Source organism: Nymphaea colorata, chromosome 10 (genome assembly GCF_008831285.2).
Source record: "Nymphaea colorata isolate Beijing-Zhang1983 chromosome 10, ASM883128v2, whole genome shotgun sequence".
Classification (NCBI taxonomy): domain Eukaryota; kingdom Viridiplantae; phylum Streptophyta; class Magnoliopsida; order Nymphaeales; family Nymphaeaceae; genus Nymphaea; species Nymphaea colorata.
Window position 1 is genome coordinate 4,594,722 of NC_045147.1, and position 21,391 is coordinate 4,616,112.

At 35.5% G+C, this 21,391-nt stretch overlaps 1 protein-coding gene across 1 annotated transcript; it reads right to left on the bottom strand.

The window, feature by feature from the left end:
• Positions 1 to 1,987: 1,987 nt before the first annotated feature.
• Positions 1,988 to 12,649, bottom strand: LOC126410444 (uncharacterized). Its single transcript, XM_050080021.1, has 3 exons — positions 12,543 to 12,649; positions 9,044 to 9,145; positions 1,988 to 2,811 (listed from the first exon to the last, which is right to left on the bottom strand). Exon 3 carries the CDS (start codon positions 2,706 to 2,708, stop codon positions 2,316 to 2,318), a length of 393 nt encoding a protein of 130 aa, XP_049935978.1. The 5' UTR covers positions 2,709 to 2,811; positions 9,044 to 9,145; positions 12,543 to 12,649; the 3' UTR covers positions 1,988 to 2,315.
• Between the last annotated feature and the right edge of the window lie 8,742 nt (positions 12,650 to 21,391).

Below are 21,391 nucleotides of genomic sequence, written 5' to 3' on the forward strand. Positions count from 1 at the left end.
ATGGAAAAAATTTGTGAGTTGAACTTTAATACTTTTATAGGAGATTCAAAAACGAGCATCTAAAAATGCTAATAAGACAAACTGTTAGCCATGCACCTTAAAATTTGTCGACTGTCTTAATGTGGCAGATAAGTGAATGACATCATAGCAATTGCAGTGTATACCATAGAACATAAGAACTGTATAGGTGTATAGTGTATACCACAATGGCACGATATGAAGCAGCAGTAAAATTGTAAAACAAAATGTTAAAACAGAGAGTTATAACTCACAACTGTATAATGTATACTATGAAAACAACAACCAAACAATGACATATTTCAGAAAAAACAATTATAAAATCCTGAGCATCACAAAAAACAACTGAAGAACAACACTGGAAATGCAAATGCCAAATGGAGTTGCAGCGACACCAATCAAAGTTAAGATCGAATCATCCCCAAAAGATAAAGGTAACAAAAGCAACAATTGAATTAAAGACAAACAATGAAAGAAAATTACACAGTGGGCAGCAAGAAATTGAATAGATGGAGCGATTCCTCCTCTATGGAATCCGGGTGGTCAAGTTCTGGTAGGTCCAGGAGGTCGAGTCTGTTTTCCAATGGGTTTGGGTGGAGACCCAGCACCCTTTGCCGCTATAGGAGATGACGATGAATAGGGCGGACTGAAGGTTGTTGAAGAACCCCAATTGTCTGCAGCAAAGAACAACTGAAGGTTGCCCCCGGTTGTTGGAAGATAGCCGCCAGTCTCAGGTCACTGGAAAACTGTGAGGATCGCTAGAAGGTTGGAGGGAGCACACGCACAGCAAGGAAGGGGCGAAGGGCTTCTACTGAAATCAGAGTTGAAGCCCTAACGCCCATTTTTTTAAGTTTTAACAAATGATTAAAAAAATAAAAAAAAGGACACATCACATGTAGAGTCAATGCAGGTTGGCCACACACGACTTGTATTTGTATTTGATGCAGGTCGAGTGCGTGTCAAAATCAGACATTTTTTATCAGGTGCAGACTGTATCTGACTCTCATTGACTAGGAAATCGACATGGGTGTGGCACCAAAAAAGCAATGTCCGTGTCACATAGCTGGGAGTTGGGTTCAATGTCATACACACAGGCAGCACTTTATGGTTAGACTACCCTATCAAACAATCAATAAACAAAATTTGCATTGGCATGCATCAACTGAACTGAAACTCCTAAAAATCAACCAGAAAGTTAACAAATTATGGAAGTCCACTCAAGGGTGTTGCATGTCTATCAGGCATTTTGGAAACATTAGGGTCATTCCCTTCATTCTAAACTGACTGACCAATCCACTGATCTATTAATTCCCTTCAAGTTTCCAGTTACTTTACTTCTGTGATTGCCTACCACCCAATTAATATGCACTACCACAAAGCAATGATCCATACTGACACCATCTCGGCGTAACTTAAGTCACACCAACTTTTATTTTTCTCTTCAAAGGAATATATGGCCCCTTATAGCCAAAGCTCATAATCACTCTTAGACACACAGAGGATCCATCAGAATGGATGAAATGAAGAAAGCAAGGTTAGGGCCATAAACCAACACAAGCAAAATGCATAGGAGAAACTAAGGCTCTGCTTGAGAACCTTGCATTCTGATGGAGTCAGAATTTCCATGTACTAGAAAAGCGTTCTGCTCACCCCACATTTCTGGAATCCCCTTAACATTTTTGAGGTAGTTTTCTCCATACAGAAAAAATGGAGCTTGACAGTCACTTCAGTAACATTGCTTAAAAGCATTATCTTAGCAAAATGACTATATCTATAGGATGGTATGAGCTGTTGAGAAAAACCATAACGCATTCTTCAGTCAATATTAACAGCCTCTTCACAAACAGGGAAAATAGAAGGGAAAGAAAACGGAAAGAATGTTAAACTACACATCCATGAGTTAAAGTGAAATAGAAAGATTCCCGCATATCATGTGATGAAGAAGACAAAACAGATATCCCACAGCAAGTAGTTTAACATCACGAGAATAGAGTCATTATTATAATTGGTACCATTATGCTTAGCTGGTTCATTTTTTTCTTTAACTAGATACAAATATAAGCAGCTATTCTTTCAAATCATCAACTAATTACCAGAAGTACCGTTTGCAAAAGTATAGCAATCACAAACCATAGAAGTCAACCATATTTTGAAAGCCAAATTATTCTCCAACGTATAATAACCACACCCTTCTGACGAGTAAAGATGTCACAAAACGATGATCCCAGATAGAAAAGGAGGCGATTTGATGAAGACGATCTCAATCAAATCCCCACATGAGGTATTTTTGCTCTTTTCTATTTGCCCGCCTCCAAGCCACCAAGCCTGCGGTGAAGGACCATAAAGGCCAAGGCAGCGACCGCCGGAACAACGCAGGATAGGGGAACAACCCAAGCCCTCTCCGTGGGAACAACCATCCAAGCCCTAATCAAAAATCCAGCGCCCGTCAACGTGAACAGGCCAACGACGGTCTTGACACTCCGCTCCTTCTCCTTCTCGGACAGTGATTGGCTATAGAAAGTGAACGCGATCGATATCATAGTTGTGATGAACACGGCCACAGAGAAGGCTGAATCTAGAGGATTCTCGTTGACTCGCACCTGAAAGTAGGTAACGGCGGCAAAGAGGAAGATGGACACCACAACAAGGACCTTAAACATCCTGCCCAGGATCAAATCGCAGAGACCCATGGATAACCGTCTCTTCTCTCCTTCTCGGACCAGAGCTCCTTCTTCTCGGAACTGTTGCAAGGAAGAAAATGCACAGAGGAAGATTCCTCCAACTTTCGCCCACCTTTAAAACGGTTCAGAAGCCCACCTTTAAAAAGTTCTGGGATTTTCTTTTTTGGGATGAAGTGAAAGAGAAGCAAAGAAAAGGGAAAGATAGAAGTACTTGTTCATAAAATACATATTAGGGAAGAAGAAAATGGAAAGGTTCAAACTTATTGTGTTTGGATGATAAAGAAACAGAAAGGAAATGAAGGAAAAAGTTAGATAGATGATGTTTATAATCTTGACAAAATTTATTGCCTGAAAAAAAACATAGGTAGTGAATTGGTTTTGAAATATTTGTTTATAGTTTTTGGGTACTTGAAATTGATGGTCTGTGTCTCAACATAAATTGTTCCTGTAATATGCCATTGTAGTTGGTAAGTTTTCCATGTACTTTGTGCATGAATTTTCTCTATCTGTGTGTGTGTGTGCCCCCAAATTGATGATGAATAAATTTGCTTATAACTTATCATTCTGCTAATATGAATGTAACCATATGGTGGCATAACCTATTGAAATACTGTGTGTGTGTGTCCAAACTGATGATGAGCAAATTTGCTTTAACTTTTCATTCTGCTAATATTAATGTAACCATATGGTGGCATAATTTATTAAAATATTGTGTGTGTGCCTAAATTGATTGTGAATAATTTTGCTTATGACTTATCATTCTGCTAATCTGAATGATATGGTGGCATAATTTATTGAAATACATATTTTATTTTATTTTATGCAATAAAACGTTGAATCAAACCTTTTGTGTTGAAAGGTAGATTAAATCTACTTATTTTTAGAATACACACACACATACACAAACCCAAGAAAGAAGAAACAGATTATAAGTTACCTACACATACATATACATATGCATGAGAGAGATGACATTAGTTCAACCAAATACTTTTAACCAAAATGTACCGTGCACACAAATAAATATGAATATAATTGAAAATGACCAGTCAAATTAAAAAACAAAAACAATTTGGAGGAAATATTTTTCAAATTAACATTAAAAAAATAAATTCTATAATAGATTAGTATATATTTATTAAAAAAAGATATATTGTATTTCTTATATACAAAAATTTATTTATATCTGTTGTTTCTTTTTTCATAAAATTGGGATGTGTGGAAGAAAAATCATTTGGGAGAGCCAGCTTCTAGTGTATGACTTTTCAATCTATCATTCATATTGACTGGCTTATTGTACAGAGAGAAAGAGAGAGAGCGTATATATATATAGTGCGAATGAGAGATAGAAAACTACTACAATCAAAATAGGAGTTTTAGGGGAATTATTATCAATCAAGTTAAATCATTTCCATTCATTTCCTTTGCACAACTAAACAAATATAATTTTTGACCTTTCATTTTATTTTGTTTCTCCAAACACGCTTTTAAAACAATTTTGATTTGAAAGTTTAAACCTAGGTAGAATTTTGATTTGAAACTTTAATCTAGGTAGATTTCATGTATATTTATGATGTGATAAGATTAGACTGAGCATACAAGTACCCCGAAACTTTTTTTCACATCTGGGCAAAATCATCTAGTTTCAGTACATGCATTATATACCATTTTTCCTGTATAAACCTAAGTCTTATGTCTAATATACCTAAGTTTAGGTCATATGTAACATGTATTTGAACCCATGATCCTAGAACCAAGGTCAGTTGAGGCCGCACCTGGTTAGGCCTAGGCTGAAGATGGAACTTACTTAGTCTAAAGTCATTTTGAACTGAAGCTACCTAGCCCAAGTATTTGCACTACATATGTTCTCAAAATGTTCATCTAAACTGATGAACAAAGCATGAAATATTCTTCTAGAACTCTTCAATTGAAGTCTACGAGTTTCAGATCTCATTTTTATGGAAAATCAAGTATGAAGTATTGAAAAGACAATTGAAAGACAAGCTTAATGCATGTTGTTTCCTAAGTTTAGTTGAATTAACCTAAGTTTCAAAATTCATGATTTCCCAAGCAAAATTTTGTCAAGCTTGCCCGTCTTAGAGAGTTTTTCTCTCTCCACACACTATGAAAAGAGGTTGTCCCCTCTCCCTTGAGGAGACAAATTCTAAGACTACTCTATGGCAAAGAAATTGGGAGCAATTCCAACGAAGTGCTTTAAAAATTTTATTTTCACTCTAAAAGCCTGCATTGAGTTTTGCTTCAAGTTGCAAAAGCGACAAATAAAGCACCTGGACTCAGGGCTCTGTGAGTCAGGTTCCAGTTCAGGCCTAGGTCAGGTATGTAGGAGTCGTCAGGTTCATGTAATTTTCTTTCTTCTTTTTTATGTCTTTGTTATTTTCTGTTTCCTTAGTTTTCTTTATGTTATTCATTTCTTTTCTGCTTAGTCTAAGATAGATTGCTTTTGATTCTTATGTTCTAGGCTAGTTTCTTTTCCTATTTATCTGATATAGAATTTAAATTCTACCTCCTAGCTAGGTGGTGGAGGTTAGGGGCATCCCTCTTCTTTTCTTACTTTTATTGTATGATTTTTTTTTTCAATATTATATTTTTGCTTATAGTTTCTTTTTAAAGCTAATTGTTTAGATCTAAAAATATATCTACACCATGTTTTACAAGATGCATTATGGTCTGCACGATTGAAATATACACCACAATTCATTTAGAAGTTAAGTAAAATAAAATTAATATTGTGCTCTTGACAATAGCAAAGGCTCATAAAACCCTAATTTCACTTGACCTCCATTTGAACATACTTTAGAACTCACATTTTCCAAAATGATATTCAAAATCAAACCTTTTTGAAACTTAGTATTCAAAAACCTTAGGAACATGCATCATCAAGATAAACCCTAGATTTAAACTTTAACCTGAGGTCAAATCAAGACTGATCTTAGAACCTACAAACATATTCACCACAAAACACTAGAATTGCCAAACCCTAAGTTGACCCTCCCCTTGGATTCCTAACCCGAAGGTCTGATGTGATCGAACATTGGAACCTTCTATTATGAAACCCTAACACTTAGCTGGCCCAAATATACATGGACCGTCCCTTTGTTTTATAGCTCACTCTCAGACCAAAAATATGTTTTGAGCTTGAACCACTCACTATAACGCGTCGGCGACCAATTCGACCCAATTCGAATTTAAAACGAGCCCAAAGTCACTCAAAACGGAATTGGCCTTCCCATTTGAAATAAAAATCATTTTTATACACATTTAAAAAAAATGGTTTAATGTTTTTTTATATACAAACAACTCTTTCTTTTTTTCTTTTTTATTTATTTAATTCATTTTATTTGATTTAAATTTTTTAAAAAAATTTAGTCGCTGGCGAGTCACGTGCGACGTGCATTCGCGCGCGACCACACGACTCTATCTCTCACATGCCATTGCACTAGACCACCCAGCACGCAATAGCGCAGGACCACCTATGCCTGCTGTAGCGTGCCATTCACCGATGCACCAAGTGCTGTTGCACCTGGCGTGCGATAGCATCACACGCTGCCGCGCGCCATTCGCCGATGCGCCACGCAGCGCATGCTCCATTTTATTGTCAAAACCGCCCCGGTTTTAGCTCTCTTGGGTGGGCATTAGCCCTGCCAACACCCCCAAAGGAGCATTTGCAGGCTAATGGCCAATCCCACTTAGTCAAAACCTATTCTCTAAAAAATATGAAAATCATCCAAAAATACTTAGAATTCGCATGAAAATCTTGTTAAATTAAAAAAAATTAAATTTTGAGTTTTGGCTCTAAAACTCTCTATAAACACCATCACAATCTTCTCCCTTGGGCATGAGCTAATCCTTGGGGAAACCTCTAGTGCTTTCTCACTTGAAATCTAGACTTTTCCTTAGCTCTCTATTTCTATTTTTCTCTTTTTCTTTTCTTCTTCTTCAACCTTGAGAGCAAGCTTTTACAACTTCCACTCTCCAAAGGAGCAAGCCCCCCCATTCGAGGAAGCTTTGGGATCATCCGAAATAAGAGATTCGTCTTCAAAAATCATTCTTGTTAGAGATATGTATTCAATATCCCAATCCATTTCTTTTTCTTACATTCTCCATTCTTCATCTCTTCATGACTATATAAGATAACCCTCAAATCTCCTTTTCGAAATCAAGAACTATTCTGGAGTGCACCAGGAGTATGAACAAGGTGAAATAGATTCTATTCCTTCATTTATCTCTAGAAATATGCTTGTTATATTGTTTGCTCATTTTTTATGTTTGAAATGATGCTCATATTTGATGTGTTAATTTTCTTTAATTAATGAAAAAATGCACGGTGAGAATGAGAGTCTGGTTTGAGATTTTTCTTTATTATTATGTTGATTTTGAGGTTGAGAATAGTCCAACCCGAGAAAACTATTTACGAATGTGTATATATTAAAATGCATTTTTATGTCATCCTCACGTTTAGTTTTTTTCTTAATCACTCGATTGGGAATCCCAATGAGTGCTTTATTACGGTGTTTGATTTTCTTTCATACCTAACAATGGGGAAAAGTATATCTTCTTGTAATAAACAAAATAATTATATTTTATGTTCATGTATGAAAATATTTGAAATTATAATTTTCAAAAGATTTTCTAAAGCAAGAACGCTCTTTAATGAGATCTTGGAGACTTAGCTTAGGTTCTTGCATGAATTTAAGTTCCTCTCCAGCCTACATAAAAATAGAACTTGGACATTCTCAAGTCATTTCTTGATTTCAACCCTCATGAAGAGATATACATATATACATGTTATACATGTATACGTGCACATGAATATCTTTATTTGTTATTCTTTTTATATGGTTTAATATATTATTTTATGAATTTTTCATATACACATGAATGCATATATATATATATATATATATGTTCCATTTTCCCTTTTTAGAATCTTTTGTGTGTGTGTATATATATATATATATATATTCCTATAAAATCTCTTTCCTTTTTTCTCTCTTTTTCTAAGATCTCATTCTCCCTCTTCATTTGAGTTAATGTTTTCTTTTCACAAGTTTTCATATACATACATGTGCATATATGTATACATATATATATATATGAATGTATATACGTAGAAAATACATATAAAGATACTATATCTCTATCTTTTTAAATCTTTTATTTGATGATCTTTAAAATCTCTGTCTTTCTTTATCTCTATGAAAGTATTTGAACTTTTTCATTCTTTTGGATATTCCAAGATTTATGGTTTTAAATTTTTATTTATTGACTTCACCAAGACCAAAAATCAAGTAATGATCAAATATTAGAATTATGCTTAATAGTCTACAACCTCATTCCATTTTCAAAAACTTTTCTATTTTCATAAAAATACTCATGACGATTTTATAAATAAAAATAAGAAATTAGATGTATGTGATGGTAGGAATGCTTCTAGATGAATGTCATGCTAGGAATGAATGATTTCTTTTTAATCATGTAGGATAACTGCATTCATGCATTTACATTCACTTAACATCACAAATGATTACAAACACATCTCTAAAATAACTTAAGTAAGATAAGATGAAACTCTAATTATGTAGTAACCGAATTAGAGCAAAATGTCAAGCCTACTTAAAGTGTTAAGAGAACACTAAATTGATTCCAAAAAGTGAGCTCCAAAAGTTTTCAATTAATATTTGTAAGGACTTCTCAATTCAAAATTTATCAAATTAAAATGATTTACATTATCAAGTGATTCTTCAAAACTTTTTTAAAATCTTGAAACATCAAATCGTCAACATTTTCTCAAACACTACTCTACATTTAAAATAAAAAGATGTTTAAGATAGAGTGAAATGCATCAAGAATAAACATATCTCTTGGATTGGTTACCCCCACTAAAGTCACCCGGAACAATCAATCCTCATATCGATGAGCAAGCTCCTTTTTCTCTCATTAAATCTAATTTTTCTGGAACACTCTAAAAACAAAAAATTTTTGGGAATGCGAACATACATCCTTGAAAATCTCTCATAATCAACTTTTAGGGTGTTACAATCCACCTCATTAAGGGACACACATTCGTGTGTGTGGAATCTCAAGTTTGAGTGTTGAAGCATGCTCTGATACCACAATAACAACCTAAATTTTAACTTTTTTTGTAATAATGAATGAAATTCAATTTTCATGAAATCAAGCTTTTTAAAAGGCAATTGGGTGTCATTAACAAAAAATGTTAGGAATAAGGACAACTAACCATTTTAACAACCTCTTTTATAAATCCTCGAAGATCCCTCACAATCTTCAATATGAAACTAAACTTTCGAGGTGTTACAATTTACCTTTTTAAGGTACACACATCTGCACGTGTGGGATCCCAAGTCCGAGTGTTGAACCATGATATGATCCTACGTAATGATCCAATCCACTCCAGGCTTGTACCCCTAGTTTGGCAGATTCCAACGACACCAAAAAGGTTAGGAACCAAGAAAACTAACAACTTTAGCAACCTCTTTATAATCCATTGAAGATTTCTCACAATCTTCAATACGTGACTAAACTTTTGGGGTGTTACAAGGTCTCTCAAATTTAATGCATATTTAGTTTTGATGCATTTAGGAATAAAATCCATTCGAACACTTAAACATCAAAACAATTTAGTATGGTCTTTGGTCTAATTATCTCCAAAGGAATGATCAGATTCGATTATTCCCATCTATTGAGGTTATTCTACATAATCCAATAGAGGCGAACATAACTTTTTCCAATTGACAGCCTACAAGTAAGATGAAAATTTTGCATACCAACAAAAGTGTTGCCTATTATGAGATCTGTCCTTATTTGACTAGATTATATTCGCTAATTGTCTAAGCTTCGAATGTCATCTAAACCCTAGAACCTACTAGGTATCTCATATATAATTAGGATAGTTACAGACTATGCATGCTCAAGTAGATCTAGGAACATATATAACACCTCTCATTTAGGAGTTGCATGAAAACAAGGGGTGATTCTCTTGTTATTTTTACCCACATCTTAGGTCTCATTGCATTTAGTCAATTATTTGTACATGTGATCATTTTTTCTAAATTTTCTAACCCTCAGTTCAGTCATCATGTTGTGGGATTTCCCCTCTAAATAATAGCATTAGGAGAGTCAAACAGTTAGAGCGGAACTGGGTAAATGGTTCTTCTTTCTCAAACTTAGAGAATCGTATGGGGTATAAGCAAGCAAAAGAGAAAAAAAAGAACAAAGTTAACTTGAACCAAATAACTCATATGGTTGAGTTTATACCACACATAGTGGACTTAGTTCAAGTATATAGGCATATCATGATACTAGAACTATAACCGATCTGGAACCTTGTCTAACTTGATGTAGGAGTCCAAGCCTTTTTAAATAATGGATGATAAATCTGATCTTCTAAGGAGTTCTGCTTGAGCATATATGCGTGTAATATTTGTGATCTTTTCACCATATGTATGTGTGCATTATAAGAATTTCATAAAAACCGAGATGTGACTTCAATGGATCTCTATTCCCTTTCAAAACCATTTAGAGCTTTTTAATATGATCCATTCCTTAGCGAGTCTACTAGTTGGGGTCTCTGTTTTGTCTAGATTTGGGTCAAACTTGTCCCGTATGTTGTCCAGAGCTACTATTGGGTTGATAGAGCCAAACTGGCATCTTGTGTGAATCTGGTCACCATTCTATTGGTTTTCTTTCCTAGATCTCTCCTAACCCCTATCACCTATATGTTTTTTAGTTACCATGATTATAACTCATCCCCAGGGTCACATTATCCATAGTATCATTCCTCGAGATCCAAGCACCAGATTTATTCCCACCGATCATTTAGTCTGAGAGCGGTATACCTTTTGGTTAAGCCAGTTCTAGAGTGCAAACGCATCCCAACACTAAGATTTTAAGTTGTTTCATTATAATTTTCCTCTTTTAACCTCTTTTAATCTAATTCCAAAAGACTGTCCAGCCAAAAGCCTTTGTTTTCATTATAAATGAATTTCATGACCTTAACCACACGTAATTTTAAGCTGAAATTCTTACTTTTCCCTCTTTCGTAGGAGTCAAAAACTCAACTATGAGGGATGACTTGAAATTATTCCTTTATAAGATCCGATTCCATAGACCTAAATGTTCCTCAATTTTAATTTTGAACCTCAATTCATCTCAAAGTTTAGATCTAATCATTTTTTAAACTGCATTTCAAAACAAACTTCATCTCTTCACTTTTCAAAATCATGCATCATGCAGATCTAGGTTGCATGCGTGCATGCACCAGATGATCAAAGAGTTTCTAATGATACTTCACATAATTCTAAAACCCTGTGGGTCCTATATGATTTCTAAACTATGCATTTTCTAGAATTTAGGTTAAGCATCAATTTTTTTTCAAAATTGATTTATTTCAAAAGTCAAATCATGCATTCATATAGGCACATTAGGTTCACGCATGTTTGAATATATATATATATATATATATATATATATATATATATATATATATATATATATATATATATATATATATATATATATATATATATATATATATATATATATATATATATATATATATATATATATATATATATATATATATATATATATGGTTACCCATGGTAAAGACACTAACAATAGCCAAACCTTGTACCAACAGGTTAGGTCATCTTTTATCATTTTCTAAAACTTTGAGGCTAGTTCATTCTTTCAAATCACCTATCTTTTGCATTCAAAAGATTTTACATATAAACAATTTGACGATCACATAAACCCGATATCATTACTAGACTTTCTGGGCCTAAGTTTACTGGATCAGATCCAAGCTCAATCTCAGGGAGATTGGCCTGAGAAAGCATGTGAATAAAAGTCAAGCCGTGGATAAGAAAAGAAGATGATGGTAAGAGAAGTGAAGACAATGATCGACCTGTATCAAACAAAATAGGAAATAAATCCTGTTGAAAATTTTGGCCTATCAAATCTCTTGTAAATAAAGATCCATGATTTGTAGAGATGATGTACCCATATAAATAAAAAAAAAAAATCAAAGAAGATCCTTTTTGGGTTGATCGTTGAGAAGGAGAGGCGAGGACGTTATGGACTAAACAAGAAGAAACTTCTATAATCTTGTGTTCTTTGTGTGAGTTTTGCATGATTCAAAGTAATACCCGACTTCATCTGACTTATTAACGAGTTCAACTTTTAATAGTTAGGCTGAAGAAAGTAATAAATCAAAACTAGGGACAGATTACCAGCGCAATCTATCAAATCTCTGCTTAACCCCACTTTATCTATGGCAAAATCCTAGCTTCGGATAGAAATATTAATTGCAGAAACAAACCCTGACATGCAAACTGCATATAAAAATATAATCACAGTCAGGCTTCATGTATACAATAAAAAGTGTGAGAACTTCCATACAGAATCAGACCTATTTGCAGCAATAGCCATAGCAATAGGCTAAGAGTGTGAATTTAAAGCACTATTGTTAATATCACCCTCTATCAGTGCCTGTTTGGCTGATACTTACTGTATTGGCATAGGGGTTTATAATCTCCTTGAGAAGCTTGTTTAAGTTTCTAATGGCAAATTGAAGACAAGAAAAAGTATCGAACAATATTAAATCTGCAGTATAATAATGACAGGGAAGAAAAAAAAAGTTAACACGCTATGAATGCCAAAACAAGAGAATTTCAGCCTCCAAGTTAACTTTCTTAACAATATTCTTTGTTTGTCCTCAGCATGCTCACAGAGAAGGATCTTGGGCAAATGGAAAAGTGCAAAAATAGAGAAAGAGGCGATCGCTAGAAAAATTATACTTGCCTGAGAATTCCTTCCCTCTCCGTTTGTTTTCGCTGATTTCCTTTGCCTACCTCGAAAGATTTACACGACGAGTTCCATTTCTCCACCCTTTCTGAGATAAAAGAACAGGAAAGAGATCAGAGGGCATAATAATCCCTGCTATGTGCGTGCACGGAGAAGAGAATCAAAATGACGCCGTGTTCCTCTTTCAGGCTTCTGGGAAATTTCGTCTGATTGAGATTGAAGTCTTGGCGATCATTCTTTGCAGATTGAAACTTCCACAGCTTAATTTCGTCTGACCAGGTCAATGGGTCGTCCCATAACAAGCAGGGACAGAGGCTGTGGCCTGTGGGCATTGTGTGAGAAATTGTCCAAGCAGATCCAACAAAATTATTTATTACACAATTTTTTATTTGCATAATGGTGCCCCTTGTCCTTTAAAAAATTTAAATATGACTGGTACCCCGTCAAAATTTTATAACTCGGCCCTTGATAATAACAAGATACCTAGCTATAGCTTAGATCTAATTGCACCACCTTCTCTTTCTCCTTTAATAATTCTAGTAGAGATGTCGTTTGAGCCTGTAAATAATAACATGGCTGGTGATCAAGCAAACTAGCGGCCGAGTCGAATGGAATGCGAGCTGCAGCCGTGAGCAAAGATGAACAGAACACAGGTTGCCAGTTTGTTTTTTGTCAAAAATTTGGTCTTGGAAATGTTTCTGTAATAGTTAAGATCATAAAATCAACGATAATATTAGAAGTTCGTGACTGCCAAATGTGCACTTATATACACTTCTTATATATGCATATAGAGTGTATATAAGAAGTGGATTCCCCAGGGCGCCTAGAGGAATTAATCGGGCTTCTGTCACACATTACTTCCGATGCAACCCACATGTGCGAGCTCCGGAAGGCACTAGGAATCTAGCATGAATGTAGTACATATCTTAATTAACCAGGCCAAACAAGCCGATCGAGATGACGCTGCAAGCAGCCGACCACTTACTGGAATAGGCAAACAAGCAGAGCTTTTTATTAATTTGCTCAGTGATGAGCCCCTTCACAAGTCAAGCTACCAAGCAAAACCGAAACGTGAGTAGCTTGGTTTTTTTAGGCATATTAGGAAGCAAGCGATCAAGTTGAGATGGGAATTCCCTGCCACAAAATTAGCAACAAGAGAGAAACGTAGCTCTCTATACAAGCATATGGGAAGCTAGAAAGGAAATGTTTAAGAAACTAGTTTGAAGTATAGTAGGAAAGTATACGGAAATAAGTAGGAAATGACATGAAAATGACTATGGAATGTGATCTATCTCTGTTTATGAAACATAACAGAAGATTCTCCATTGCTTTCCAAGAAAGATATACTGAGGGACGCACGCCAGCTGCTTACTTCTGGTTTCCTGGCAGTCTTCCCATACAACTACTAATTAACAAAATTCAAAATGTCAACATCAAATGCTAATTTCCCACACGCTTCCATTTCATACTTTGCTGAGTAGTTTCAACTTGTCTCAACAATCACTGCCACTACTTGTTGACTTTTGCATTTCCCTTTTCATCAATAATTTTCTTCGAACTGTACATACAACCGCGCGCTAGTGCTCCACGCTTCATTAATTCTCTTTTTAATTTTTTTTTTTGTGTGAAAAGTTTAAGAATGGTCATGAGTTCTGATATTTATATAGGTCTTGGTATTCTAATTTACTGAACCGATGCTATGAGAAATCAAATATTACTAACATGAAAGCAAAAGACCACAGTAAATGGAAAAAATCTTTACTTGCATGCTGTGACTAAACAAGTAGTGACACACTTGAATAGTGATGCAGAATATAGTCGTGTTTGTTAAGGCATTCTTCATCAATGGCATAGCTAGAAGCAAGTCACAGAAGACTTGGCTTCAGCGATTGCAATAATGACACTTTGGCCTTTTATATATGTCAGAGAAGATTAATTTGTTAATGTGTAATTTTGTGCTTTTGAACAATCAACCAGAACTTACCGCCAACTTTATCCAGGCAAAAACTTCATGAATAATGACAGAGAAAAAAAAGAGAAGGGCCGTGGTCCAACAGACCGATAGAGAGGGAGAGCGATAGAGAGACAGCTGTATGGGAGAGATAGAGTCATCAATCATTAAATGTTATATATATATATATATATATATATATATATATATATATATATATATATATATATATACACTTAATGTAGCCATATATGGTCTTTTTTTTTTGTTTCTACATCTCTCACAACAAAAAAAGAAATAAATGGATCGATGCATTACGAGCCCGAGTCGAGTTTTCTTGAGTCGACTTCAATGAACTGGAGCTTGTTTTGGTTAAAAAAATGAAGCTTGATTTGGTTAAACAAATGAGTTCTTATAAAAACTCAAGCTCGACTCGTTTGTGAACCCTGTCAACGAACTCAAGTTCGAGACGAGCTTTACTGAGTCCAATCCTAGTTACTTGACTCGATATTCAAGCCTACCTGCACCGGCCGACATCTACTTCTTCCTCCATCAACCTCCCAAGTTAAGTGGCCCTGCCAATTTTCCCTTCTCTTTCATTGATGGAGACCAATCTTTCTCTCTCTTGTTCTTTTTTCCTCTCCATCACTGGTTTTTAGTGATAGAAAGGGTGATGTCTCTTTTCTCTCTTGTTTTTCTCTTTTGTCCATTCTTCCACTAGTATTTATTCTCGTTGAAAGCAACAATAAATCTAGACGACCGGCTTCATCACTATCACAACTCGTCTAATTGGCAAGAACAAAATATAAATTGGTCTTGCGACTTACTGCTAATCCTAACATAATCTTTGCAAGGAACGAAAAAGATAAAAAAGAAGAAGCCTGTTTTATTTGGTTCGTTTGGCAATCACCTACGTCCACGAAGAACCTCCTCTATTCACAGCTTGATTGCAGTGTAGATTGAAATTCATTCTATTATCAGTCCAGCTCAACCACTCTCTGATATGAGGGGCTCATGATCGGCTACGAATCTTATTATCACAACATAACACTAGGTAATGGCTTTGATTTAAGAATGTAAGTAATCCATGAAACCCGTGCAACGGCAGCGGCCATGCAAACAATGTTCAGCTTCAGCAGTAGAGGGTGCAACTGTTGGTTGTTTCTTAGCGGACCATGAGATGCAAGTAGTCCCAAGTAACGTGCAAAAACCTGTGTTGGAATGACGAGTATCACTCAGAGAGTCACCATTTTTAATTTTCCAATATATATATATATATATATATATATATATATAGAGAGAGAGAGAGAGAGGTATTTTAACGACTGTTTCTATCTTGGTGATGGTAGGATGGTTTGATAATCTTAAATAGAGCGGCTGATACGATCGTCCAACGAGGGTAAAAAAGGTGGAAGCAGCATGCCAATTTTGCCTTCGTAGGAGAAAAATGAAAAAAAGAAACCCCTGTATATAATATCACTACTTGAAAAACGCTATATATATATATATATATATTTGATATACATATATATATATGTCAAATTAACCGGCCAAACTAGTGAGGAGGGCGCAGAACTTTCTCTCCGTGTTGTGTCACACACGGTGCGTGGACCTGCCTCTCAAGGGAGCCCCGCCCGGTGCGTGTTTGTTGGTCAGTAACCACATTAGATATGTATCATGGTTATTCAAGATTGCCCCAGCGTCTACGCCACTGGATGGGACCACGTTGAAGGTTAATTGTTTAACGTGCTTGATGTATTAGGATTCAAGAACTAAAAATTTAATGTTCTGAAACTTCAGACGTGGATTGGCATGGGTTGCTGATGCAGTGACTTTGAACGAGTCGTCAATAACTCAAATGCACTTTTAACTGTATAAATATGGGGCCATTGCGTCTAATTCACGTTCTGATTGGGTCAGCAGTTGGCTGAATGTTCGACCACTTGTGTTTTATTGGCGTTATCGTCATGCATGTAAAAATTGCAATTTATCACGCAGGCCAAGCTTGCGCAATGTGCCTTTCATTTTGAGGGATTGTCATTTTAGAGGTAAATACATGCCCTGGCTGACTCCTAATCTACCGCTATATAGGTTTGATGAGTCGGCAGCCAGCTGGATTGTCATTTTGCCTTCAGTTGTTGAATGCCGTTATTTTTCGAATTGTGAAACATCACAAACTTTACTAAATATACACAAATACTTACATTACTTATTATTCAGTTTTAATTGATAAAAAAATAAAATCCTCACAAACTTACCTTCTTTATCTACTTATGAAAAACATACACTATATGATTTAACCAACTTTTTGACCCGGTGATCTTTAACCAACGTGAGTGGGAGTTTTGCCAACAATGGTTTCACATTCATCATTTTCCTTTCGCTTTCTTTAGCATTAGCATGAATGGGTGCTAAGTTGTAAGTTTGACAAGTCTAATCCTCCTCAAGGACGAAACAGCTTGAAATGACCATGAAATTGCAATATTATATATGGCATCCGTTTCTCAACATAAATTTCCTAGCAAGAACATCAAAGAGAGATAAAAGGAAAAAAATAAGTCTTCGTTGACCTCACTCCTATATATAGATTGCTCCTTCATAAGATCACCTCGCAGCACAGGGGTGATCACAAAGTCCTCTCCCTCCTGCCCTCTTCTCAAAAGAGGGTGGAGGGAAGGAACTATATATCCTTTAGGTTCATGGGTTGGGTGTCCTGGTTTTAGAGATGGGCAGATGGAAATGAGCAAAAGTAGAAAGAGAGACACAATCCTGATGCAAACATTTTCATCTCTTTCTCTATTTTTGCTCTTTTCTATTTGCCCATCTCCAAAGCCCCCCAATCCTTGAACCTGCAGGGTTGACCCCTTCTTCTTCTTCCTCTCTCTCTCTCTCTCTCTCTCTCTCTCTCTCTCTCTCGCTACATATATATATATATATATATATATCTGTGTGTGTGTGTGTGTGTGTGTGAGCAAGCAGCTGCCTGTGGTTGGTAGTTCTGTTTCCTTCCTTTGCTTAATTGTGTTGGCGGTTTTGAGGTAAAGCAGGCTTTAGTGTTTCTTTTCCTTCTCCTCGTAAATAAGAAGTGAAGCCTTCGTATTTTTAATCGGTGTAAGAATTTCCTCCTGTCAATGATTTGACTAAAAATTTCCAAGGGATCCCTCTCGCGGGAAGTGTTGACCTCTTTTAAATGAAAATCGTATGTGAAACTTATAGATCTCTTGGGTGTGCCGACATTATTTATGAACTAAGACAAATTTCTCTGATATTTTCAGTCCCACAGCGACCAGCATGAGAAGCCTCGTTTTACAAATGGAACTCAGAGAAACGTGGTCCCAAGACAATTGGGTAATGGAGGTCAATCATACCTTGATTTTGTTCACGGCAGAAAGATGACTGGTGGGGAGCTGCGATAGCTAGATCAAGATGGTGACTCGTGTTCCTTCGTAGATCTGGTTAACTTTTGGTCGTGTTTGGAAGCAAAACCAACTTGCTCGCAATCTTCTAGCCACTGGATGTAATTTAGTCCACATGAATTGATTAAATATAATTTGGTTGACATGAATTGATCAATCACCCTCTTTCTGTTTTTTCGATTAGATGAATTGATTGGATTATAAATACAATATGAAAATTATCTATCTAAACTCATCTGTCATCACAAGCCGATCAGTAAATGGCAATGGAAATATGCATGATTGCCAATAATTGCTGGAGCTTCTTAATCCTTCTTTATTTGCTACAGATTCACTTGAGTTGTCAAGTTTCCAATATATATATATATATATATATAATGGCGGCCGAACACTCGGCTGGTCTGGGTTGTCCATGTGGACGGCCCACTGTTAAATAAAAAAAAAAAGAGCCCGACACTTGAGCGCCTGACGCTTGAGCATGGGCAGATGGAGAGGCATCGCCTCCCCTGCCTATTCGACAAGGGGGAGGGCATCGGCCTTCCCCATCGTTGCTGCCGGCATTTTCTCGCCAGCGGTGGCATGAGGGAGGCATCCCCTTTTATTTTTTATTTTTTGACATTTTTCTTAAAAAAAGGATGAGGCAGCGGTCAGTGACCTCCCGCTGCGTTGCCCTCCCCGGTGTGTCGGCAGCCTGCAAGGGCAGGGAGGTGTAGAGGTAAAAATTTTTCATGAGCAGGACCTAATTAAAATTTTTAAATTTTGATTAGAATTAAAATATTATTTTCCAAAATTTTTATATAAATTTTTGTGAAGTGGGGCCAAAGCACATGTAAGCCCTACCTTTCTGCCTCTAGAGCGGTGGGAGGTCACCGCTCGAGGAGTGGACGGCCTCCCCTGCCTAAAGTTTTCCTTTTTGAAGGAAAAAATTATTGTCAACTTTATAACGTTCTATTATGCACATGTTCATTGGGTCTTGTCCCAAAAAAGTTTGTGTTCACATCGTTTTGGCTTGCATCGTCTTGCGAACATGGAGGCAGAAATGATGTTGCATTTCTAAGGCAGTCTACAAAATACATATAAGCAGTATTGATCAACAGGCTTTGAAAACATGTAATGGGAAAATGGGATATATTGATAAAAAAATTAGAGTAATTTACAATCATTTTTGCGCGCTCATCATTTATCAGGCGTTTGTCTTTTCACAAGTTTGTTTAAATAAACCCGACCACCATGCACTTCCTTCTAAATGTTACGCAAAAAAAAAAAAATAATTATATATTTGTGGTGCAAAAGAAAAAATTAGGTTGCATGGGTGAACAAGATACACCTATCCACCGTAAACTTTGGCCAAGTCTTTTTTATCCTGTTGTGTGTGAAAATTTTAACTTTGCATGATTTGCCATGTTCTTTTTTTATTTTGCCTACAATTCAGTACTTACAACTTCAAATGTGTATGTTATGGTGTAGAAAAACATAAAATCCAGAATAGTTACCTGCCACTCTGGTGAATTTCATCTTTTTAGGCAATCTCTCTATTGTTTCGGATCAACCTTACCTCTTGTTTGACCATCAATCACATGATCTTCATCTTTGACAAATGGATTAAAGTAGTTTTGCTTCAACTCCAAATTCCAATTTTTCCACATAACAGTCAATTTCTATAGGACCCACAACTTCATAGGGTTGTCCAAGTCAAACTTTGCCTACATCTGGAGTCATATTATATGACATTAGTATACATAAACAAAATTTAACAAATAGATACCTTCGCTTTATCCTCATACTATCCTTGTATGTTCGAGGCATATCTGGCCAAGTAACATAGTTGGTTGGAGATACATTCCCATGATGTGCCAATGTGCTCAACAGATTAGAAATGGTCGATACATTATCATAAATTGCCTGACCAAATTCAGCACATTTTGCATCTATTTTGTTACTGTCATTCAATTTTGCCACCTCTATGCACTTACTCCTTCCTTGTGTTTTATGCTTTCTCCAACTTACATGTGTCACATATGTTGAAGATCATAATAAGCATTTGAAACAATAAAAGTGTAATAAAGCAAAATGACTTAAACAGACCATCAATAGTATTGGAAGTTTCACCATTCCCTTCTTCACTAAAAGAACCAGGTGCATTATCTTGAATGTGTCTCATAATGATCAAATCTTGCCATACATGAAAATGTATAGATATACAAATTCAAAGCATATCAACATCAAAGGTAAACAAAAATGAAAATGAAATGTGGAGCTAATTGGAATGTTTTGAAACTAACAATTTTATCACATAAATTAGAGGACACAAGATCAAACTACTCAGTAAAGACTAGATGTTCCAGTTATACACAACAAATTCTTAAAACAATAAAACTAATCAACATATGTAGGATAGCAACACTTTAATGGTTCACTTAGATTTTCCTTTTGAACATGGAAACTTTCATCACATGTCTTCAACAATTTTGTTGGATGCCCACAATCATTCTCATCATCTTTAGAATCTAGGACTATTTTTAGTAGCTCTTCATTTTGCTTTTTGATCTCAAAGACAACATCTGATGGTAGATTTTATTCTTCAGTCAGGATTGATGTCTAGTAAAGGTTGATATTCTTGTTCCTCAATGTCAGGAACAATTTCTTGTAATAGTGCATCCACATAATGTTGATTTGCATCATCATGTTTTCCCATGTTTATGAGATCTAATGAAGTGAATATAAAACATGAATATTATTAATGTGAAAATATAATGCAAAGTATAATAAATGTAATTTAATCATTAAACATTGATTATGATAAAGAAATTCTTATCAAAGCACAGCTCAAGGTTCTAAAGCAAACAATGCATCATCATTTTCATCCTCATCAAATAGTTCACCCTTCACCTTCTCTTGCTGATGCATGTCAATTTTGTCCCCATCTTTATCAGTCCTTTCCAATCAAGGTTAGAACCCAATGACACATCAGCAATTGGATTCCACTCATATTCATCATCTACTTGTGATTTATATGGATCATCATATAAGATTTTGGAATTCATATTTAACACAATGTGTCAATTATTGTTAATTGCATCTTTAATGTAGAAAATTTATATGCTTAATGAGCTCAAATGAATAGGTCATTCTCTATACTCAGTTTCAATTATATTTTGACAATAACAATATAACATATCTTTTAATTGAAAGATTTTTGTCTCATCTATTTGAATAATTATATGCCTATGCATGAACAATGGCTCCACTACTTTGTGTTTTCCTCTTCTTCTCCTTTTCATTCATGTGGAATCTAAATCAATTAACAAGGAATCATTTGAACATTTTTGTCATTGTGAATAGGCCTAGAGACAACCACCTAATTTCTTTTAAAACTTCTCTTATACTCTCTCATTCACTATAAATCCATGAAAACATAACAATTATTATTGTTAAAGTCATTAGTCACATGATATTTATGTAGGTGATATAATAACAAT

Bases quoted from the DNA above. Each gene is read 5' to 3' on its own strand.
- LOC126410444 (XM_050080021.1), bottom strand. From the start codon at position 2,708: ATGGGTCTCTGCGATTTGATCCTGGGCAGGATGTTTAAGGTCCTTGTT.